The sequence below is a fragment of the Folsomia candida genome, unplaced genomic scaffold, assembly GCF_002217175.1.
Source record: "Folsomia candida strain VU population unplaced genomic scaffold, ASM221717v1 Fcan01_Sc002, whole genome shotgun sequence".
Lineage (NCBI taxonomy): Eukaryota > Metazoa > Arthropoda > Collembola > Entomobryomorpha > Isotomidae > Folsomia > Folsomia candida.
Genome location: NW_019091194.1, coordinates 8564143 through 8587376, shown reverse-complemented (window position 1 = coordinate 8587376; position 23234 = coordinate 8564143). Strand labels below are relative to the sequence as shown.

Genomic DNA, 23234 nt, shown 5'->3' with positions numbered 1-23234 from the left:
GTGGAACGATTCATAAAAATACGCAACCATGCGAGCATCTATTTTTATAGCATACATCATATTCAATAATTGGTCTGACGACAATGTGATATGGCTTTTACACTTGTACAGTATGAAATGATTGAAAATTACTTATGTCATACATTTGTGGCCAGTCAGCTTATAGCGTATTAAATCATTTGTTAAGTTAGAATCTTTCTTTAGCCGCGTCTCACAAAAGAATAGCTAATAATTATTAATTCACAAAAACAATTTTTTCTAGAACATTCGGGAAATACTAAATTCAGTGTATGTACGTATGTCGATGATTACGTAGATATTTTTGCACTATCACGACTTGCACGACTTACGTATAAATAATATGTGTACAAACTAATGCAATGAGTCAGAACACATATTTTCCCAATTAGTCGCAAAAATTGAGTCGACACTCCAACAAGTATTGGATAACGATAAGTGGGATGGGTTATCAATCTGAGGTGTGACTCATATGTTTTTAGACACAGAAATCGATCGGTGCAAAGTGACAATAAGCACGCATACCGATAATCTGCTGGTTGGAAAATTACGAACAAAAGTAAACGACGCTTCGTTTGTCCAACCTTGCGAATGTTTAGCGTATGTAATCACTTTGTGGAATATATTAAATATCCACCTTGTTTGATTCTTGATTTGCGCAAACCTGGATGATGCTTATCAAATGCTGTATTGACTATCATTTCTCGTAGATAACGTCACGCAAAAGACGAAATTCAATCCAACCCATATCAGGTTAGTTTCAGGAAAAAGTATATAAAAGAAAACACCATCCCACTTTTATTGCAGAACATCAGCAACAGGTCAACCGATTGTGCGAATTTAGTAAAAATCATCATATACATAAATATATATACACACGTTCACAACAAGAACAAAAAGGTATCATCACATTATATTTAATATTCAAAACAGTTTATGGTTTTATAACTTAAATCACTTTTGTGCACCTATTTATAAAAGGTTACATTGATTTTAATTTATTTGTTCAGCTATGGCGTTAACGAAAAACCTCTTCCTTGTCGCATTCCTGGCGCTGGCCTCAATTCAAGGGTCACAATCCCAAGAAACTCCAGGAACAGATTGCACTGACAATAGTCAATGCAATGCAGAAAAATTCCTGGTTTGTGTTGCAGAAAAATGTGAATGTGACCCAAGTCGGCCCCTTTACTTTGACCTCTTAAAGAGAACATGCACATTGAAGCTAGATCAAGTATGTCAACCAGAGACGGAAGGTGTACCAACTTGCAGCACTGGTGGATCCTGCAAACAAGACGCCGCAGAATACAAGTGCTCCTGCAACGAAGGGTACAATCCTGATGGGTACAATCCTGATGGGGATACAAGATGCGTCAAGGTTGTTGACTATGACCAATCTTGCACCTCTGACGAAGAATACTTAGCCTGTAGGGAAGGTCTTAATGTAGAATGCAATCCCACAACTAGCAAATGCGACTGCATGGGGGGCTACTTTGTGCTTGCCGATAGGTCAATGTGCCTCGCAGGTTTTGGTACGAGATGCGATTCTGACCCTGCAGGACAACCATCCAGCAAATGCAACCATGAATTGTTTACTGAATGCCAAGCTACCAGTACCTGTGGCTGTCCTACTACCCACATGATTGACAGCCTGGTAACACCACCCGCCTGTGCTCTTCGCCTTGATCAACCTTGTGGGGCTGCAGGGACTGCGCAATGCTACAGCAATTCCGAGTGCAAAGGGGACGAAGGGTCGAAGAAGTGTGAGTGCAGTGGCACATTGACGCCTAACGGTAACAAAAAAGACATTTTATTTTTCATGCATATTTACAATAGTGCGTATGCAGTAGAGTTATATACTTATGTACACATGTATTTATATCTTCCGTCTAGCCAATCAATCATGCAATATAGAATATAGTATTCACATATTTCTATATGCAAATCTTATTGTGCTGGGATAGTAAGCGACTCCCAGAGCTTTTTGCGTTCTTGAAATGGTTCATCAATCATTTTCGGATCGTTGTACTTTATATGCAGAAATTTAAGGGGTTTTCCTTCCTCCGAAGGAGTAAAAATCACATCCCGGAACTTTAAGGGGCTCCTAATCAAAACAAAATTGCAAAAAATCTATAAAACATAAGATTTCAAGAATAATATAATTAGATATAGTTCATGTACTTGTCCATAGCAAAATCCACCCATAACTGCACAAGGTCTTTCGAAATTTCGACATCTTTGTCAGTAAAAACCAGCGCTTTTTCAATCCGTCCACCCCACAGTGGGGTGGACCACAGTAGTGGATACTCATCTGCATGTCCTATGCCTGACACTTCATGGCGATACTCTTCTCCCATGATTGAAGTAACGTATAAGAATCGAAGTCTCTCCATAATAAATCCCACAATCGGATGAATTTTGGATTGTGATGCAGCAATTAATGCTCCCATGCTAAAACCTCCCTCGTGTCCATACAAGTACATGTAGGTCGGAACGTGTTTATTTTCTAAATGTGCTGTCTGGCAGATGCCCACATTAAAGAGTCTGTCCCCATAAAGGTTGGTAAGATTCTGAATTAAATCTCGGGAGTTTAGGTTTTTGATGTTAGTTCCAAAATAGAAGTCTTTCAAAGTTTGTGAAATATCTTTTCTCGCAGCATCGTAATGGAATGCTTTAGGGGCCCAGGAAAACCAATCGTTTACTTCGTCCAGTTTCATTTGATTAGCCCATAAAACTATTCAGCAAACACATATACAATTAAATAGAATTTAATCAATTAATTATTTCTGAGAGTTGTAAGGTAAATATGGAACCTGTAGAATGAAGAAGCCCTTCATCATTACAGAAGCCTGCCATAACTGGAACTTTGTTAAACGTTCCAGACTTTATTATTTCCAATGGTTCTTCAGTGATAAATGCATCTTCATCTTTCACAGTTTCGAGCGATGGGACAAAGCGTTCAATCAAGGGGATTGGGTATGCCTAGAATTGAATTGCTAGAATTCAAAAACTTGCCCACCAGTTGTCGGCCCGGAATGTTAATTTTACATACAGATAAACCCCTGTGTCCTTCGAGAAGCGTGGTGACATCGAGTGATCGAAGACATTCAACCATTTGTTCCGAATTGCCAATAGGACAATTAAATTTACGAGCGAAATGCTGAGACTGAGTTTTCGTGTTTCGATACAGGGTCCAATAGTTTAAACTGCTTCCTGATTGCCGTATTGCTCTCGAGAATAATCCTGAACATTTCAATAATTTATTAGTAGCATTAAGTTTATATGATGGCTATGACTGATGATGTTAATTCCTATGCATTATATATTCTTGTATGTATAGATCATTTGGGAAAAAATGAGACATTTTTGCATAAATAATACTTGTAACACCATTAATACTTCGTGAAATTTGAAGCCTTTTGCATATGTAAAAGATTATCGAACCATTATCTATTTAATTAATTTTATAAGTATTCTTTAGGTATTAAAAGATTCCACCCCCCTACCACTTGAACAGACAGGAATTTTGCATCAAAATTTTGTATGCAGTTTGTTCCAACTGTAAGTCTGATTCGGTTGCATATTTGTTTGAATTTTTTAACATTGTTCAGCTTATATAGTCACAAATATGCGAGCTTAGCTAACTTTGCGATTTTCCAATAGCGCAAAATTTTATCACATTTCTAGATTCAAGGGAACTTTAGTTACTACATATGTACATACTGATGAAAATTAAAATATATACATCCTTAAAGGGGAGTAACTTGTATGTTTCTTAATTTGTCGTCGTAGCCAACTTAATTGGGGTTGCATTAATGTCGATTGCGTATTTGTCTTTACATAATTGTCACCCGATCGTATACGTATCTGAGTTTTGAATATTTACCTTCTCGCAAGATCGCTTAAAATTCTTGTTTCTCACGTTTTTTGATTATCAAATTTTCTGAATGGCTAACTAGTTTCAAACTAATTTTTTCTATGCTTATCCATAAGTGACAATTACCAGTGATATACCAAAATACGGCTATTTATATAAATGATGTTTCAAAAAATTATGGTTCATAATTTGTTTGTGTACTTAAGCTCATCATTAGAGTGAGCAGTCTCATTGTTTCCCGAATGATACATAAATAGTAACCTTTTGAAGCAGGTGACAGCATATGGTAATGTATCGACGCACCTACATACATATTTATATTTGTATATTAATTTATACTATGATGAGACGTTCATGGGGCGTGACAACTATTCTTGTTAAAACAATCTAACACACCTCCGGCTGATTCCTATTTAACATGAAAAGGCAATTATTAGCACCCAGAAAGAACAAGTATCGCATGTCGTCGTTAAAGCTTCCAAAGGAGCCTCATCCAATATTGTGGGAATAGGAAATGGCCCCCATGGAAGCTTCAAAGTCGATATCATGGGTGCTATGAATAAAAAGTAGTAAATGCTTTTACTTCACAAAATTCAAGTAAAAGGTCACCTTAGTATGAATAAAAATTTAGCAAATACTTTTACTTTTTAGCAAAAGTACATACTTAAATTTCCATGACTTTTACTTAGCAGTAAATGCTCAGGCTTCGTATGAATAAACACAAGTAAAAGCTTCGAAAACGAAGTAAACTGTGAAGTTGCTATACCCCGAGCTTCAAGGTTTACTTTTTTTAAATTCTAAGCCATTTCATTAATTTTTTAGATTGTTTTTTTGACAATTCTATACTGTAATTGATTTTAGAAAATATTATGACCAAGTTGCCAATTTTTAGGCAGTTTTGGACACCGAACTTTGGACGCCCCAAATGTCCAAAAGTGTCCAAATTAGAAAATGGGGCAAAATGTTAGCAGTTCTTTATTAACGACTTTTTTGCAAATCTATGCACATATAATCGTATGTAATCTCCTATTAATTTTGAGCATTTTGGTGTGCAAACTGAAGCACTGATTTTTTAAATTCCAGACTTATGAGTGGATTTTCGAACCCGATATTCTCAAATTGCTATTGACCCATCGGGATCAATAGCAATTTTTTAAATGTAATGTAACTTAGAGCAAATTTACCAACAGCAATAAACCAACTTGCAGCAAAATTCAACGATATTTATACGACTGGAGTTGTCCCTGATGACTGGACTCTAATAATGCTTCGCCCGATATTCAAGAAAGGTGACCCACAACTTCCCTCCAACTACCGTCCTATTGCTCTAGCTTCTACAATCCTAAAAATCTTTACCACAATCCTATCAAATCGCCTTCAGACTTGGGCAGAAAAATATGGACACTTCTCACCTTTCCAGGCTGGGTTTAGGAAGAATATGGAAACCTTAGAACAAATATTCTGTCTCCTTACCCTCATTCAATCTAAACTCCGACATCCACGTGGGAAACTATTCGCGATATTTATCGATGCGAGAATGGCTTTTGATTCCTGCCTGCACGATAGAATGTGGAAAGTTCTAAGCGAGCGAGGAGTAAGTTCTAAATACCTGAAGGTTCTTACATCACTTTACCGCAAAGCTAGTGGACAAATCCTTACCCCAAATGGGCTTACAACATCCTTCCGTTTTCAAAAAGGAGTTCTGCAAGGGGAACCGCAATCATCATGCCTCTTCAACTTTTTCATAGATGGTCTTGCGCGACGACTGAAAAAAAGTGGCATCTCGCCAGTCAAAATTGGATCAACCGATTTCCACATTCTAATGTTTGCTGATGACGTCGTTATCGTTGCTAATTCTGCGGATAGCCTTCAGGGAAAAATCAATGTTGCTGCAACGTTTTTTAAAGACCGTGGATTACAGTGCAGCATTTCTAAGACGAAAATTGTTATCTTCGCCAAGAGAAGATCCAGTGACCTCCCACCTTTCAAATGGAACGATGATACTGTTGACATTGTGGATTCTTACACCTATCTAGGAGTGACAATGCACAGAAATGGGACTTTCAATCGAGCTCACAAGGAGTTTAAAGAGAAAGCGACTGCTGCAGTGATGAAAGTCCTCAATATTACAAGAAGATCTGGTGTTCCGCCCTTATCTACGCAATTCAAACTATTTAACTCCATCGCACGGGCAACTCTCCTTTATGGCTCATCCATATGGGCAATGAAATTCGTGGACGACATCGATAAACTGCAAATCCGTTTCCTGAAGAAACTACTTAGACTTCTTCCATCTACCCCTGATTACTTTGTTCGATTGGAAACAGGTGCGCGGGACACAAGACTGCAACATCTTGCTGACACATTGGGTTTCTGGGAAAGAATATCAAGAAAAAAAGAAGACTCCCCCGTAAGGCAATGTATGATCATACAAATGAAATGGACACGTTTAAACTCGACACCAATGCAAAGAAACCATTGCTGGGGCCAAGATTTCCTTGATCTCCTCAAGATCGCAAAATGTGAAAACCTCCCATCAACTTTGACGTCCCTTGTGACTATGCGTAAAACCCTCCTAATCAACTATGAACTGCATATTAAGAATCAGGACGTCTCGAGGATGCAAAACTCCAGCTTCATTCCACACTACAAATTCATCAAACTGAAATCTACTACAGAAGGATATTTCAACATGAACCACTCGATCCAAAAATGCAGTTTGATGACTCAATTGCGCCTAAATAAATTTAGCATTAAAATTGGAGAATCCTATATCCCCCTAAATTCAAATTGCCCCCTATGTAGTGACACTTGTTCTGTTGAACACCTTATGTTTTCTTGTACTTCTCTAAGATCTGAACGACAATCATTAATTTTTCCATTAATTCCCAATTTTAATCCAACTGAATTTACTAATATGCAACTTTATATTGCTCTTTTTTCTTCGGCCTATAGTGATAGAGTACTGAATAACTTATTTCTTTTTTGGCACAAAGTTGCCAAATATTTTGACCTATGTTCTGATCAATAATTACTTATTTTAATTTTATTCAACTTTACGATATTCAATATGTAACCATTCATGATGTGCAAAGGCTGTTGGCTATGATGCAATAAATCAATTATTATTATTATTAACTTAGAGCAAATTTAAACATAAATTAAGCTGAAGATATGGAAATTTTGAAGCGATTACGCAACTCGATTTTAAAAGAATCCCATCTCGTTCTATTAAAATACATTTGCTCTGTAACCGCTTATCACACTTATTCTGGTCTTAATGGAACGTTATTAAATTACATAACGCTAAAATGTTATTCTTTGAATCTCCCACCCACCTCCCCCCTGTTGTAACGCTCGCATAACGCTTTCGCAAAACCCTTTGTAACAATGAAAATTTGAATTTCCCAAAAAAAAAATAATTAAACGTTTTATTTTAAATTCCATAATAAATTTTAATGTATTTAGTAAATAAAACTGGAGCAGCAGAAGAAATAAAGAACGCGAAAAACACATAATCACAAATAAATCGTGTAAAACCACGCAATTTTTTAAAATTGTATTTTGAGGCGACCAAAAAAGTTATAACGACTGCCTCAAACCCCCCTCTCCGTAACGGAATTTCCAAATTCCCTCCCTCCCCTTATGATATTACGCAACTTAAGAACCTACCCCAGGTTTAGACTTCACGTTAGCATCACGTTCTCCTCCCAATCCGATTTTTTGATTGGTCGAAATTTTTAATTGTCTTAGTGATATTTTTGATTAGCCAATCAAAAAATCGGATTGGGAGGAGAACGTGATGCTAACGTGAAGTCTAAACCCGGCGTTACCCTAAAACGTAGCCAACTACATTAACCAGCAATGTAGTTAGCTACGTACATTTAGCGTAAATTGCATATACGCTAAATGTTCACTTTATTTCAAAATTTTTAATTTTATTTCGAAAATTTTATTTTTATTTCGAAAATTTTAATTTTATTTCGAAAATTTTAATTTTAATCTGAAAATTTACTCGGTTTCCATGCAATAAAATCAAGTACTTGCTAAAAAGTACAAGTATTTACTTTGTAGTAAAAGTAAAGTTTTATTCATACCAAGTCAAGTAAATGCTTCCAGCTTTACCTTTTACTAATTTTGGGTGCTTTTACTTTTACTTGTTACTATGCAGTATTTACTACTTTTTATTCATACCAGGCAATGTTTAAACTTACTCCAACGAGTGTCACTTTAGCTTTGTCTCCATTAAACGCAGCAATATTTTCTTGGACCTTGATCAATTTAATTTTATTCATAACTTATCACATCCGATGCCCACAGGTCTAACAATATATCCCAAAATTACCCATTTTAATGCTAGATTTTGGTCTTTCAGTCCAGCGTTCCCACGTACCACTCCATCTCCGGTATTTAAGAACCCTGGGTAAACAGATAGGTATACATGGGTCATGTCATGGTCCGTAAACCAGTGACAATTTTTTAAATCTCTGCTGACACACGAATAAAGGATTAACAAACGAACAAATATAAATATGCACATATACTAAATAAGCTATGCTAAGGTACATATATGCTTGAAAATGAATAATGCATTATGCATCAAATTATTACCGAGTGCGCCGAGGCGATAACTCAAAACGACAACAACAACATTCTGATCCATGAAATTGTGAGCTCCAGGGAAGGCTGTTCCGCCGCAATGAAAGTAACCTGATAAAGGACAATTAATGATAACCGAAGCAATCAAAAACTGTTATTGTTTATTCATTAACCTCCATGAATGTAGACTAACACGGGCAGCTTTTTTCCATCAGGAATCTAATGTTAATTAAGGTGATCTTTTAAGATTCATACAAGCCTACAGTTATAGTGCAGACTTCATTTAGCCCGAGTCAGGGTTAGAGTCCACTTCTAAATTTTGTCAGATATCCCAACTAACTGCTTTTACGCAAAGACATACCGGTTAGGTTACATGAGCCAAGGCTAAAAACTCGAGACAAAGTTCATATGAGCAAGGTATGTACATACATATGTACATGGATGAATTTGCATACGCAACAAGAATTCAGACGAAAGTGAATCCTCTCAGAAAACTTTTCTGTTTCTGGAATCTTAGGTTATTTCAAACTTGATATATGTCTGCCGAGTTTATCAAGTTGTATGCCTCCTCAAACTCGAAGTATTGTTAATCATGTAAGATCATCATGCATTTAATAGATGCACACTTATGTATGTACTTATATATGACTTTAAAAACAATGCAATTTGTATCTTACATTGGCTGGAGCATACACATTGAGATAAAGACAGTCTTCGCTAAAATTCGAGAAAGTTGATTTGAGAAAAAACTTTCTTAGCTGATTTTCAAAAATTATAACTTGTTTACCTTCCTAATTTAATTTGGGATACCATGAAATCGAACTGTGCGCACATTGGTCGATTAAATGAAGCGTCCCACACTCCTTCCCACGCCGGAAATGGCACTGGAGACTATGACAAAATTTGTCAGTTGAATAAACATGAAGAGCAACTGAACTATGTGGCAAAAAATAATAATAACAATATCGACCTGGAAACGCAGGCTTCCAGTTGCAGGCAAAGCAAACGGTATTCCCAAATATCCATAAAAATCACGCCCTCCTCTCGATTTCATGATGATCCCTCGCATTTCACCACCCTTCACTTTCACTGTGGGGCTAGGTTCCTTTTTTATGAAAATGTTGTACATCGTAGCGCTCAAAACCGCGGCCAGCAGAGCGAAGGTCAAACGAATTAATTTAAAATACGACATGGTTATATTAATTAATGTTAAGAGTAATATTGATTTGTGGAATTATCGACTATTATTAATAACATAATGTGTTGCAGCAAAACCTGACTGCAAACACTCTCTTGAGTTCCATACGCATTGTCAATTTGACCTTTGACTACTTCAATCATATAGTGATACATATGTGCATATTTATGTAATCTCAGGATATAATATTGAGCAGGGGACATTGTAGCATAAACTTAACCTTTGAATGGTGTGTGTGTTGTACGTATGTACATATATGTACCTATACAAGCGTATGTACATGTTCTCTTGATTATTGCACGTATGTATGTACATATGCATACATGCACATGACATTAAAATATATGTAATTATTAGTATAATCCAATTTCTGGGAAACTTATTTTTATCGATTTTAAGTATGAACCAATTATTGCGTAAAATTCCAGCAGTTGTATATTATTCCAATTGCATGCTATTTTTATGCATAAATAAATAACATCGGTGTTTCGAGGTGGCCAACGATCAGGAATTTATAACATTGACACATACATTTTAACATAAAAATTAAGTGAGTATGGCCATTCGTCATGAAATTTTTATTCAGGTTGCAAATTAAAGCTTTCCCAAAGCAAACGTCGATCAGTAATTGGTTCGTTAATCATTTTCGGGTTATCATAAGTCATGTGAAAGTATTTTACGTCTCCTTTGTCGCTGGCAGGCTGTACTTCTATCCCACGAAATTTAAGTGGTTTCCTGTTAACACATAAATTATTTTGAGCATTATACATCTTACGTGTTGTATTAAATAGGATATAATAAACTTACTGATCTGTTGCAAAATCGACCCATAATTTCACCATTTCTATCGACATTTTAACATCCTTTGAAGTCATGTACATATACTCCAATGGACCAGAGTAAAGCATTGCAAATTCGTCATAATGTGCTGTTCCTGAAGAAGGAGCATAAATTATATGACAATAGAATTTTTTGCCGTAAAATTTCATATTTTTATTAAATGTGTAATGTGTATGAATATACAAACCTGGAACATCGTGCCGGTATTCCTCTCCCAACAGAAATGTAACATACAGATACCTTAGGCGTTCAGCGATGAGATCAACAATGGGGTGAATTTTTGCTTGTGAAGTGGCCAGAAATGTGCCCAGATTAAAGCCTCCGTCATGTTCATAGTAATACAAGTACGTGGGAACAAACTTTCTTTCCAAGAGGGCTGCCTGTGCGACTCCCACGATGAATAACCGGTCTCCAAATAAGTTTGTAAAGTTTTGAATAAGATCGCGAGAATTCAAGTGCTTCGTTTGTGCACCGAAATAGAATTGACGCAACTTCTGAGATATATCAGTCCTTTTGGGGTTATAATGAAATGCTTTCGGAGCCCAGTTTTGCCAATCATCCGCTTCGTCCAGTATCGTTTGATTAGCCCATAAACCTAAAATACCAATAATACGTACATGTACGCAAATGTGTGTACGTATGTACACAATAAATAACACAATACGAATATAATGCCATTTGGAAATTGTAAAATCCAATATGGCATTTTGTACACAAAAAATTACTTGTTGAATGCATAAGTCCTTCGTCATGATTAAATCCAGTCATAAATGGCACACGATTGAATCTTCCAGATTTCAATAGTACAATAGGCTCTTCTGTCAAGAATGCATCAGCATCGGCTTTGACTTCGATAGACGGAACAAATTTACCGATGAGTGGGGTTGTGAATTCCTGCATGGATTATGTACATCCTTACTTCTGTACTTCCTGCTAAAATACTATATCGATGCATGTAAATACATGGGTATATTACCTGCATGTCCTTGTGCCCGTCAAGAAGGGTATGAACGTCCAGTGATTGAAGACACTCTGCCATTTTATTGGAGTTGTCAGTTGGACAATTAAACTTTTTGGCGAATCGTGCAGCCTGCTCTTTGTTGTTTCGATATAGGGTCCAGTAGTCTAACGCAGACGCACTCTCCCTTATTGCTCGTGAAAATAGACCTTCAGGGTTGGTATTAAATATTAATAGTGCGGAATATGAATTTCCTAACGAATGTGTCACACATAGTTGGACTATACCTTTGGATAATGGACTGAGCATATGATAATGGACACTGGCTGCCCCAGCAGATTCCTAAGTTAACATTAGGATAATACTCCAGGTATAAAATTAAAGGCTGTATGTATATAGTTAAACAAAATACGCTGAATAAATTTTACCCCAATAATGGTGACTTTTGTCTTGTCCCCTTTAAACGCATCTATATTTCTCTGTACCCACTTCAAGGCGAGATTTTGATCTTTCAGCCCAGCGTTTCCTCGTATGACCCCGTCACCAGAGGAAAGAAACCCTTTTCATACATATGTATGTACACTTAAGTACGATTTTAGGATAATAAGTACATAAATGCAATGACATATTAAAGCAGTTATTTCCATACCAAGAGCACCTGTAATTTAATTAATCGAATTTAATTCAAGCAAAGATGTGATACGATATAATTTTTTGATATTTATGTAGTTTACCAAGTCTGTAATGAATTGTTACCAATATCACTTTATGATCCAAGAAATAGTTTGCTCCAGCAAGGTGAGAGCTGCCGAACATGAAATATCCACCATGGATGTAAAAAATTACTGGTAATTTTTCGCCTATTGGAATCTTATGTATTTAACACACAAGAAATAAAAATATTATTACTTGGTTTATAAATACAATACATCGGTAGGATAACCTATCTCCAATGTAAGAATTAACTTGTTGTTTTTGGTAGATTTATTGTTCAGTGGTAATTTTATAAATTTGCTTAGTAAACGTAATCGTAATACTTATATGTATGTACCTATGTGTGATACATACATTCATTATGACGATTATTTTATATATTATATTATAGATAAATATAAAAATATTCATACCTTTTCGGGAACGTAAACGTTAAGATAAAGGCAGTCTTCACTAAAGATAATAATCGATAATTTAATGTTTACACGGAATATTTATCAAGTATTAGATGATACTTAACCTTAAGACACCATTAATTACCTTCCCAGCTTTATTCCCAGGACCAAATAGTCAAATTGTGCACACATTTCGCCAAATTTCGAAGCGTCTAAAATGCCATCCCATTTTTCGGCAGGGACTGGTCCCTATAATTAATTATTTGTAATGAATTAAGTATTAATATAATTATTTGAATGAATAACACGTCACAGAATAAAGCGGCGTGATCAATTGAATTAGGATGATATGCAAACCATAAAACGAAGCCGTCCAACGGGGGGCTGTGCGTAAGGAATCGATAGATATGCCAAATACTCCTGCCCATTTCTTGAAGTCAGTTTAATTCCCTGTATTTTGCCATCTTCTAACTGAACTACAGGACCAGGAATCGTCCTTATGAATTTATAATATATCACAAATGCAAAAAGTGCCACCAAAAAGGCGGACAATTTTGCTATCGATTTTATCAACCCCATATTAGTAAAGAAGCAAAAGAAATACTGAATTCTGACCGAGAGGATGACACTTGACAGTATGTGCAGCCAGTGTCCAGCAAATGTTTACAACCTTGCGAGATGAATAGCTGGATATCAAGGCTAACAAGTTTATGAGCAAGTGGTAGAACTGCTACATTGCAAAAAATTATGCAGAGTTGAGTAGCATTATGATAGTCTATAAGGTAAAGATATATATAATAGCATGCGATGATTTTCGATATTGTACATGAGAAAGTTATTTAATGGTTTACTAGAAATAACTACTTTAAGCTATTATATACACCTTATAAGTATATAGTAGATCTACTTATGATCCAAACCAATGTGCAAAATGTTGTATTACACCCAATAATAAGCGTTAATAACATTTTATATGAGAAAGTGAAGCTGTATTAATGTATTTTTTATAGCAAACTTTTACAACGAGTAATTGAATGAAATAAAAAATACTCAACAATTATGTAAAAATTCAAGCCATTTTATCGCCTAATATGCAAAACCCACCCATTTATAAAAATCTCTGCGAGATCTGTACATTTCATGGATATAAAAGTCAATCACATGAAACTGATGTTGACTTGGCCCCAAGACATTGCGGGCAGGCACTGTTTGATAATTTCATTGAGTAACATGTGCTAAAAAAACATATACTGTCAATCTGAAAAACGATGTAATTATACTTTACACCTAGTGATTAATTTAGCGTCAATTGTTCCAAGCTGCTTTGTCAAAATGTCTGAAGATCCCTTTCACCAAGTCCTCCAAGTTTTCTTCGAGACAGCACTTGCTCCCACGTCGTCGCCGGTTTGGAACGGAATAAAATCTGCACTGTCTTCCTCGGAAGAACAATTCCCCCAATTATACGCCTTCCTCCTGCAAAACCTTCTCGAGGACTACAATTGTCGTCTCCTGCTCAAAAGCAGTCACATCGACCTACACAAAAACCCTTCCAACTTTCCATCCGTATTTGTGGAACATTACAACACGAGTGAGACGATGGGCTGGTGTTGGAAACGGTGGGTGGTTCCTAACTGGCCGGAAATGGATGCTCTGGCACCTCCAGAACTTGGAATTAACTTCTCTTTGGCGGATGTAATGCATACATATTATTACCTTCAACAGAGCGAAAGTCTTGATATTTTTTAAACTGGTTACCTATTCCAATTTTGCAGGAAGTTGCAAAAAAATTAATAAACTTTGTGACGGTAGAGAAAGTAGTTTCCAAACCAAAGTGGAGAATGGCAGCAGTACAATTTAATCCTAAGGATATACTGGAAAAGTCTGTGAAATACATATTGCTGAATTATGATGCCAATATAAATCTCCAAAATTCATTATGGAGGGTAATAATGAGACTAATTTTTTAATTCACAAACAATTTAGTAAGTAAATGAATGCAAATTTTCTCTTAGGTGGAAGTGGCCATGAAATCAGTTAATGGAGGCGACAATGACAATTCTCTTAAGGAAAGTCAGGATTCCCGTGTTTTATTGGCACACTGTATACTTCGTTTATGCAAAAGTCAAAATTATTTAATAATTAATAACAACGAAGTTCTACAAATCCCTGACTCAATGCCCATTCCCCCAGAAAACATACTTGTATCATTCACTTCTAAAAAATTATGGTCTGGCTCTGAGGGAGAGGAGAAAATTATAGTGGAAATTAATTCAAAAGACTATTATTCCCAATATTCAGAAACAGTTGTTATTTTGTATAATTACGCACGGATTAAAACCATATTGGAAAGATACGAAGGTCTCGCTGAGAGTAAAGAATATCCTAAATTGCCTCCATTGGATAATGTCGATTTCAATTTGATTGGTGAAAGCAAAGTATGCGGTATATAATTATAAATACTGGCACATTTTAGACTAAATATATGTATTTATTTCCGCTGATTTTGTGTTACAATTTAGGATGAATTTCCAATAATTTTGATGCTGTTCATGTGGCCAAGAGTAAAACATACGGTGATAAATATTCATCGTAAAGGAAAAGGATTTGCCAAGATTAATCTCCCCTTTTTATTTGATTTTATCAAAAGTCTTGCCAGAGCTTTTGATTCATTTTACAACAGAAACGTGGTAATTGTGGTAAGTTAATTTTTACATCATTCAAGCAATATGATCAAAGTTTGCTTACGATGTGTTTCGCTTTTCAATTCATAGCCTCCAAGTGCCCCACACAATTTTAGGTCGGTTAATATATATTATTATTGCTTTAGGTCAATGACTGATTGTATATTATTACTTTAGGTCGATGTTTTGTAGGCTTTATCTACTGAAGGCACTCGCTGTGGTTTTTAAAGACTTTATTTACCTTTCCGGAATCCAAATGGATTAAATCGTATTATGATTAATAAATCAATTTTACAACGTGTTTTCAAAATCAGAATATTTTTCATTTATATGGTTATATTATGCACTTTATAATACCGAATAACAATTTAGTAAGATCAATGTTAAAGATACACATATACCTCTCAAATGCATGATGTGAAATATTTTGGAGAATTTGTAACCAAAGTTAGAAAATGTATAGCTCATATGTTCCGTGCTCACCGTCGACGAGTTTTCGACGACTTCCCTGCTCTGCCATTGCGCTTCTTCCTCGTCTTGTCGCCAGTGTCTTCTTCTTCCTCGGGTGGTGGGGGTGGCTCCTCATCCTCTCCTCCTCCCGCGGGGGACGGCTTTTCCTCGTCCACAGGCTCCTCTGGTTTCTCCTCCGCCTGCTTCTCCTCATCCTCCATTTTATTGTTCTTACTTTCACCACCTATGTTTTCAGTTCATTAGTGAGCATCCAATCTCCATACATGACGAATAATATGGCCTCCATTAGACAGGCAATACCATCATCTGACGAAACTGGCTCACTCGGAGAACCTCCTCCAGAAATTGTATGATTTTGTTTTTTCATAAACTTCACCGTTTCCTCCTTTGCCCTCCGGTTAAAGTATTCCGTCCTTCCTATCGGGTCAAAGTGCGGCGTTGATGCAATAGCGTGTTGAACACATGCAAGAATCTTCATTCGTTCTTTGGGAATGTCGAACCCTTTTTTAATTATAATGAAAAAATATGTAACAAACATTGGACATAATAGCCGAAGCAAATATTCATATTTATCTTTTGACCATGAAACCTATTTAATTAGCGAGATGGATAAATTGTGAATTCAATTGAGACTGTTAGCCATGCAAGAAGGGATAAAAAGACAACAAACTAGCTCTTCAAACCAGAAAGACTTGAAAATGAAATTATGGAAAAATTTTTACGGTGAAAGAACCTGGCCTTGATGGATTATGCATATAGACTCGTGCATAAATAAAGCATATTTGGTTACTTTACTAACACTTATTGTTTTCAATTTTAATACTCATCTTACCGTGGAACATGATTTCATACAATCTTTGCCAGTGTCCAGGTTTTTCCCTACGAAATGTAAGTTTTTTATTATTATATAGTAAAAGTAACATAAATCCGAATGCATACCATTGGACGGAAACGGCGTCAAAAAACGACTCCTTTAATAGGCTGTCCATCAAAATCCAGTCATTTGTCTTATATTCGTTAAGTAAATTGCACGAAGGAGTGATTGCATTAAACATGTACCTACGTATCAATGTGGGAATCATTAAACTCCATCATCCAGTTTGACAGTAGCATTGAAAAATTAATTGTTAAAATACTCACCACACTTGTTCAATGACTGTGTCATAATTATGATCCAACACCATGTCCCACATAACTTCACTTTCTGGGTCAGAGTCATCCGGCCTTGCAACGAATGGTGCACAAGATGAACCATCCATCTGAGATTTCAGTGAGAATTAAAATTATGATAAGCTTGTGAGCCATGATAAAGCTAAACATCTATAGTGCAGCTACCAGAGGGTTCATTCCATGCCCGAAATGACCAAAACAAGAGTCAATAAATAATGTCGCATGCCTCCAATAGTCATCCGAAGGTATCGCCTCCACAGGACCCTTTGCCCACACAACTTTCATGTGCAGAATGAAAATATTCTTGAGAAGGGCAAGGTATTGATAATTGACGGCCGGACAAATTTCATGAAATACTCCGACAATCTTGTACAAAAGTTGAACCATATTCTTGCCCTATATAAGGATTTCCGAGTCAAGTTAGCAGCCAAATATATTTCCCCTTTAAAAAATACCTCATACGGATACTTTAAAACTTCGTCTTCCTCAATTCCTTTAGTAACACGGCCCTTCCAAATTTCCATGAGTTGACCAAACTTCCCTTTCATGTCGTCGCCTCCTCCAGATCCGCACACATCAGACATAGTTTTGGCACTAAAGTCTGTACGAACATTAAAATACTTATCTGGGTCGCTTAAATATATTCTCATATGAAGCAATTGTGTACCTGACTGAACATGAATGCTGTGAATCCCAATACCATAGCAGTTTTGCCCGTTAAAAATTCTCGCCTTTGCTCCGTCACATCCCGGTTTGATGGTTTTAGAACCGGTGAGTTTGAGGGAGGAATCTACCGTGGGGATGAGACACAGTCCGTTCGCCTCTTCTCCAAAGACGGGAAAAATGCAGACATCACTGTTGATGCTCCAGGTGGAGTCTCCAGAAAAGATGATGGAGCCCCCTTCTCCACTGAAACTCCCATTTTTACCACTAACCACTTTCGGGTCAGACTGGAAATGATCTTTCGGAAACACGATAAGGCCATCTAAAAAGGGGTCCCTCATCCCTCCCAAGGGTTGCATGGATGCAATCTATGATTCCAGCAGCTATTTAATTTATAATTTCTATGTTATTAGAGGTGATCAAGGGATTTCATACATTTTCAGTTTCTACACAATACTCTCCAACAACCAAGGTAATGTACGTGCGACCCCCAATCATGTAGTTTTCCTCGGGATAAAGCAACCATCTGAATAAAATATTTTTTTGTGTGATGTAATAAATTAGCGAACTTTTGAAAACATTTTGCATGCTTCGGACATTAACATTGAGAAACTGGTGTATGAATGAATGTATAGAGGGTGAGAATAAAGAATGCCTAAGCTTCTCAAATGGAATGAGTACAAGAAACTCGCACCATTAAAAGTGGCAAGGTTTCTGGCCTACAAACATGACCAAAAACCAGAAGCTCGTACTTGAAATGGTTCAAAAATGTGGAGCAAGTAGCAACATCACTCTGCTACTGTTTTGCGCTAACGTTTTAAAGATTTTCATACGAACATGTACATGTTGGGTTTTGTCATTTGGAGTATTCCTTAATGCCCATGACTGTTCACAAGTTTGATGGCTATTGTGAGCGTCATAATTTTTCCCCATAAGCACCACGAGCTATCCAAATCACGCACTTTATGATAAATTGTCCTCATATTTAAATTCGTGCTCGTCTTTTCTTGTTAACCCAGTAGTAGACCTTTACACTGTTATCACTTTCACTATTTTCAATTAAGGGCAGTTCGTGAAACACGGCTATCAAAGAAATTTAGTTAAGCACTTTTGAATTTTTCAAGACTTAGTTTCATCTGTATATTTTTTTTTACTGTGTTTTGGGACAGTTTGTGCTTAGTACGTTTTGAAACCCATTTAACTTGCTTCAATTTACGTATACATCATGTCCATACGCCCACCGTAGGTAGAACGGGTTCCTCGGGTGGATGCCCGTGCTTGCCCCACTCTTCGTATGTTTCTGCGACGCCAGTCAGGCAGGTCAAAAAATTGAATTTTGTATTCCTCATTCACCGGAGCTGCCCTGTGCGCGATTAATTGATTTTGGGAGCATTCTTTTAATAGGGAAAAGTTACAAGTGTTTTTTCACTCACGCGCAAAACAAACAACACGCGTTTTGCGATTTGTTCCGCATTTTTTGCTCTCATTTTTGAACTATTTGAAGTACGGGCTTCTGGTTTGCGGATCCTTGTAGACATTTATCATCAACCATGCCACTTTTAGTGGTGAGATTTTTATTTTTTCAATAAATTTATGTACATCTAAAAAGTTTTGAGATTCTTTATTGCATACGTAAAACTTACGCTCCCTCTCCTCTCGTACACACAACCGTATGACCTCCCATCAAATTCTTCTCGGCCAACTTGTTCAAACTTTTCCAATGGTCCTTATTTGACCTCGAGTACTGCACATATGGTGAATCTGGGGTTTGAACTTCAAACAGCAATGCATCGTAATGATAACGCCGTACCATGGCATCACTTATCGTTAATAGCGAAAGTGTTAAATGCACAAGTAAATTAATGTGTCCCATTGTCCTAAAGGAAACAAATGTTATTTTAATTGAAAAAACTTGTATCCATTTGGCATAAATACTTTGTACGTCTAATTATGTTACTGCATGCAATCTATTCTAAGATGGTGGTTGGTTGTTGTAAAACAATATAAAATATGCAGGCATATGACATACGTGTACCCTGATCGACAATTCAATTCATTTCCCGTTTGTCATTTGCGTTTGTCCAATACTAGGAAATATTATAAATTGACTGTTTTCATTGGCATAACCCTATATTTTGAAAACAATGAGAAGGGGAGGAAATAGCCCTGCAAAATTTGTTATTGAACTCGTCAGTCGTATACTTACCTATTTAATTTGTATGAACTCATTTCTTCATTCATGGGAAGACGTTATATAAATATATTTATTTTTGAATATCATTTATTTGCGTGCTCTGATTCCATCCATTGGTGTAATAACAAAATGATTATTTACTTATTGATTTATAAATGCTACGAAATTATACAAATGACGATATTATGTATGCCGTGGTCGTCGTCCTTATTTTGGGGCTGGTGGTACTGACATTCTTTTTGGCTTCAAGGATTGCGACCTACCCTTTGGATGAGACGACTTGTTCTTTTTCATCGATGATGATGAGTCCTGTTTCTTATTCTTGCTCTCCTTATGCTTGGACTTATCTTTACCCTTCTTAACTTTCTCGTGATATTTCTCCTTCTTTGTGCTCTCTTTTTGAGCTACTTTTTCTTCACCGGCGTCCTTTAGTCCCTGATTATTATCCTGACTTTCCTTTGGAGTATTGCCAAACTTTTTATCGCCTTTAGGTTTCTTGTATTTCTTTTCTTTTGCTACTCAAATATACATTACCGTATCACTTGAGAGAAATAATTAAATCATAACTTGAAGACTTTGTTCATATGCAATCTGTACCTTTTGACATTGTTCTGCCACTTGGCTGCTTCTCTTTTTCCTTCTCTTCGTCTGGAATTTCCTCGATTGGTTTCTCAGTTGGTTCCACTACAATTGGTTCGAGAATTTCTGGAATTTTTTCTGGTTCTTCCATCTCATTCAACTTTTCCGAATCTGCTTCCCTAGTCTCTCGGGGGGCTTCTTGGGAAGGTTCTTCCGGCCATGAACTGTTTCGGCTCTCAAAAAATATTTTGTTGAACCCCGAAGTTCTTGAGACGGTAGATTTGAATGATCGTTCGTTGTGAAGAGAAGCACATGTGAAAGAAAATATTAATTATTAGGGAAAGTTGGAAAGAAAGTTTTTAATAAACTATTTTAATGCCAAGTTGGTAATGTGGCTTTCAGTTGCCCATAATTGAAAAGTAAGAACTTTTATGGTTGCTAGTTATATATGTAGAATTAGTGGCATCGGAAGCCGTGGGGGTATCTGGGGGCATTAACATTGTAATATAGAGGAGGGAGGGGTTTATATATGTAACATGGGCAGAAGATGGGGACATTTTCCCTCTGTCCACACGCGTTCGTCGAGCACTGTACAGAATTGTTGCTAAAATATGAGACAGATTTAAAAAAAATTGATGTCAGACCATCAATATTTCGTGAAATTTGAAATCTTTGACATGTAAAACTAATGAATAAAGATTCCATGCCCCCTTTAGCGGATAATTCAGTTTTGTTTGGGGAATTTCGCATGAAAATTGTTAATGTATTAAAAAAAAATTTAGTCTGATTTTCTTGCACATTTGTTTGAATTTAAAATCAAAGTTAAGCTTATCTTAAAGCCATAAATATGCTAGTTTCGAAAAATGCCACAATTTTCAAGTAGAACGAACTTATTTCACATTTAGCGAAAGGCTGCTAACTATTGTCACTTAGCGTGTACCATTAGCAGATTATATTTAGCAACGATTTCTCGTCATTAGTCTCCAGCACTCCACTCATCATTACCAGTTATCTTCCCAAACTGGAAGTTAACTTTATCTTGATGATTATTAATATGAGACCCTGATAAATATTATTATCTCGATTTCCTGATTATTATTAAGTTTATATCAAACCTACGCATGTAGTGAAAAGGTCTCAAAAATTTTAAACAAACCATAAAACATTATTAATTATCTACCGTCCAACAGGGTCCATGTGAGGGACAAGGTCAAGTCCTCCTTCAACACAGGCCAGCACTCTTGCGTATTGGTCATGAATGTCATAGCCGTGAAACATTATTGGATAAACTCGCTCCCAAATGCCAGGGTTCATCCTAAATATCATAAGTTTATTGGTGTGATGATGCCAAAAGTATGGTTAGTTTATTTGGCCATGTAGGTATGCAGTTTTGTAAGTGTGTAAGTACCATTGTGCTTCCAATGGTTTTAAGAAAACATTTTTAAATACTTCTGGAAATTCTACCTGTAATAAGAAAAAAAATTGTTTTTTACTGTTCGTTCAAAATTAATATGCAGTAAATGGATACTTACCCATTGGTTGGTAGCATAATCACCTAAATGACTGCAGTACGGTGCAACAAAGTTAAGCATGAGCCAAATCTGTTCAATGACTGTATCAAATGTATCACTCTGCAACATTAAATCCATCGCAAGGGCTTTCCGACCATCGGCAAAATCAATACTCTGTTTTGGATGACAAAACGCTTGAGCTTGGAAATCCCCCTGGATTCAGCAAAAGATTGTTATTAATCTGCTTATTAATCTGTATTGTCCAAATACGTAATACCTGACTATCTTTAACTGCTGCCCAACAATGGGCCAAGTAGTCGAATGTGTCCGAAGGGTCGAAATTCTTTTCCGGTCTAACTTTCCACAAGTCTTTCAAGTGATTGAGATACACTTGCCTATGAGTATATACAACAATGAATGAGGATTTCATACATGCGTACAGAATCATTCATGCCCTGCTCGAATTTAGCGACAGAGCAAAGAAAAAGTGAGCTTAGATTGTACTGCGATTTATATATTTACTTATTCCGTCAGGCGTACCGTTATAATTACTAGAAAAATGTGTTCATACTTACCCTAGAAGGCTGAGGTAATGCTGATTTACGTATGGACAACCATCTACGAAAATATCGAGAAATTGCAGAAACGCGTCTACTTTTGGCGAATCTTCCAAACTATTGAGCTGCGTTCTTCCAAATGATTCACTTTCATACAAAATCCGTGATTTCCACACATCCAAAATTTTTGCAAATTCCATCGAGGCCAAATTCTTTTCGTCTTGTTGGCCTGAGCCTTTGCAAATTTCAGACATTGTTGTAATCTTCATATCTTAAACAAATACATGAAACACATTTTATTATACATGCAAACGTTAATATGCATGCAATTAATAATAACGACATAAGTAGTATTTGGAGAAATTCAATGTAATTTGGTTTACCCCCTGCGATGGGTACCTGCTCAACCCCTTCGTCAAAACAAGTTTGCAGAAAAAAGAGTTTTAAGTCTTTATTCTTCTCAAAGTCACACCCATGTTTTATACTGATTTGCGAAGAGGTCAACCCCAATTCGGACGCCACGTCCGGTAAAACACAAATCTTGGGATCTGTAAAACTTCGCCAAAGGCAGTATTGGCTTTTCCCCTTCTTGCCAGTCCCTTCCAACGTTATTCCAGAATATCCCCAATAAATCAACGATTTGAAATCCCCTGAAGTGCTCCCGTTGTACAACAACTTGGCTTGAGAAGCAAAGTATGGCTTGGAAAATAAGGCTAAGCTGTCTGTTTGATGTGCAAATACAAATCCAATTGTTTGGACAGAGTTAAGCTGTGCATAAGATTGAAATTATTAGAAAAAGCATATGCAAATGC

General features: G+C 36.5%; 6 protein-coding genes across 9 annotated transcripts; 2 read left to right on the top strand and 4 right to left on the bottom strand.

Moving 5' to 3' along the window:
* Nucleotides 1–794: 794 nt before the first annotated feature.
* LOC110845163 (esterase E4) lies at nt 795–9903 on the bottom strand. Of its 4 annotated transcripts, none has more exons than XR_004833916.1 (14): nt 9462–9903; nt 9279–9382; nt 9169–9208; nt 8665–8710; nt 8504–8602; nt 8238–8311; nt 8107–8163; nt 4289–4301; nt 4154–4195; nt 3068–3258; nt 2829–2997; nt 2197–2749; nt 1633–2119; nt 795–1568 (listed from the first exon to the last, which is right to left on the bottom strand). XR_004833916.1 is itself a non-coding variant. In XM_035847426.1 (13 exons), the coding sequence occupies exons 1-13, from the start codon at nt 9681–9683 to the stop codon at nt 1963–1965; spliced, it is 1767 nt and encodes a 588-aa protein (XP_035703319.1). In that variant the 5' UTR covers nt 9684–9903; the 3' UTR covers nt 795–1962. The 4 variants fall into 4 exon arrangements, 1 of the variants encoding a protein (XP_035703319.1); XR_004833918.1 differs by having other exon boundaries at nt 795–1802; nt 1876–2119; XR_004833917.1 differs by having other exon boundaries at nt 795–1802; nt 1884–2119.
* LOC110845165 (multiple epidermal growth factor-like domains protein 10) lies at nt 802–1952 on the top strand. The gene is made up of 2 exons (XM_022091534.2): nt 802–918; nt 1029–1952. The coding sequence occupies exon 2, from the start codon at nt 1031–1033 to the stop codon at nt 1934–1936; it is 906 nt and encodes a 301-aa protein (XP_021947226.1). The 5' UTR covers nt 802–918; nt 1029–1030; the 3' UTR covers nt 1937–1952.
* A 272-nt stretch (nt 9904–10175) lies between the features above and the next one.
* LOC110845162 (esterase E4) lies at nt 10176–13308 on the bottom strand. The gene is made up of 12 exons (XM_022091531.2): nt 12954–13308; nt 12742–12845; nt 12615–12654; nt 12222–12357; nt 12137–12145; nt 11916–12046; nt 11775–11829; nt 11506–11696; nt 11255–11423; nt 10717–11124; nt 10497–10623; nt 10176–10424 (listed from the first exon to the last, which is right to left on the bottom strand). Exons 1-12 carry the CDS (start codon nt 13173–13175, stop codon nt 10268–10270), a joined length of 1749 nt encoding a protein of 582 aa, XP_021947223.1. The 5' UTR covers nt 13176–13308; the 3' UTR covers nt 10176–10267.
* A 486-nt stretch (nt 13309–13794) lies between these two features.
* On the top strand, nt 13795–15593 carry LOC110845164. The gene is made up of 6 exons (XM_022091533.2): nt 13795–14288; nt 14369–14539; nt 14609–15031; nt 15116–15292; nt 15368–15393; nt 15455–15593. The coding sequence occupies exons 1-6, from the start codon at nt 13929–13931 to the stop codon at nt 15540–15542; spliced, it is 1245 nt and encodes a 414-aa protein (XP_021947225.1). The 5' UTR covers nt 13795–13928; the 3' UTR covers nt 15543–15593.
* An 82-nt stretch (nt 15594–15675) lies between these two features.
* Nucleotides 15676–17942, bottom strand: LOC110843355. Its single transcript, XM_035847427.1, has 8 exons — nt 17586–17942; nt 17374–17519; nt 17084–17314; nt 16889–17007; nt 16688–16807; nt 16581–16627; nt 16049–16249; nt 15676–15971 (listed from the first exon to the last, which is right to left on the bottom strand). Exons 1-8 carry the CDS (start codon nt 17938–17940, stop codon nt 15757–15759), a joined length of 1434 nt encoding a protein of 477 aa, XP_035703320.1. The 5' UTR covers nt 17941–17942; the 3' UTR covers nt 15676–15756.
* Nucleotides 17943–19878: 1936 nt separating this feature from the next.
* LOC118434251 lies at nt 19879–22676 on the bottom strand. The gene is made up of 7 exons (XM_035847221.1): nt 22441–22676; nt 22143–22260; nt 21887–22078; nt 21763–21818; nt 21535–21669; nt 20373–20620; nt 19879–20290 (listed from the first exon to the last, which is right to left on the bottom strand). Exons 1-7 carry the CDS (start codon nt 22674–22676, stop codon nt 19983–19985), a joined length of 1293 nt encoding a protein of 430 aa, XP_035703114.1. The 3' UTR covers nt 19879–19982.
* Nucleotides 22677–23234: the final 558 nt, after the last annotated feature.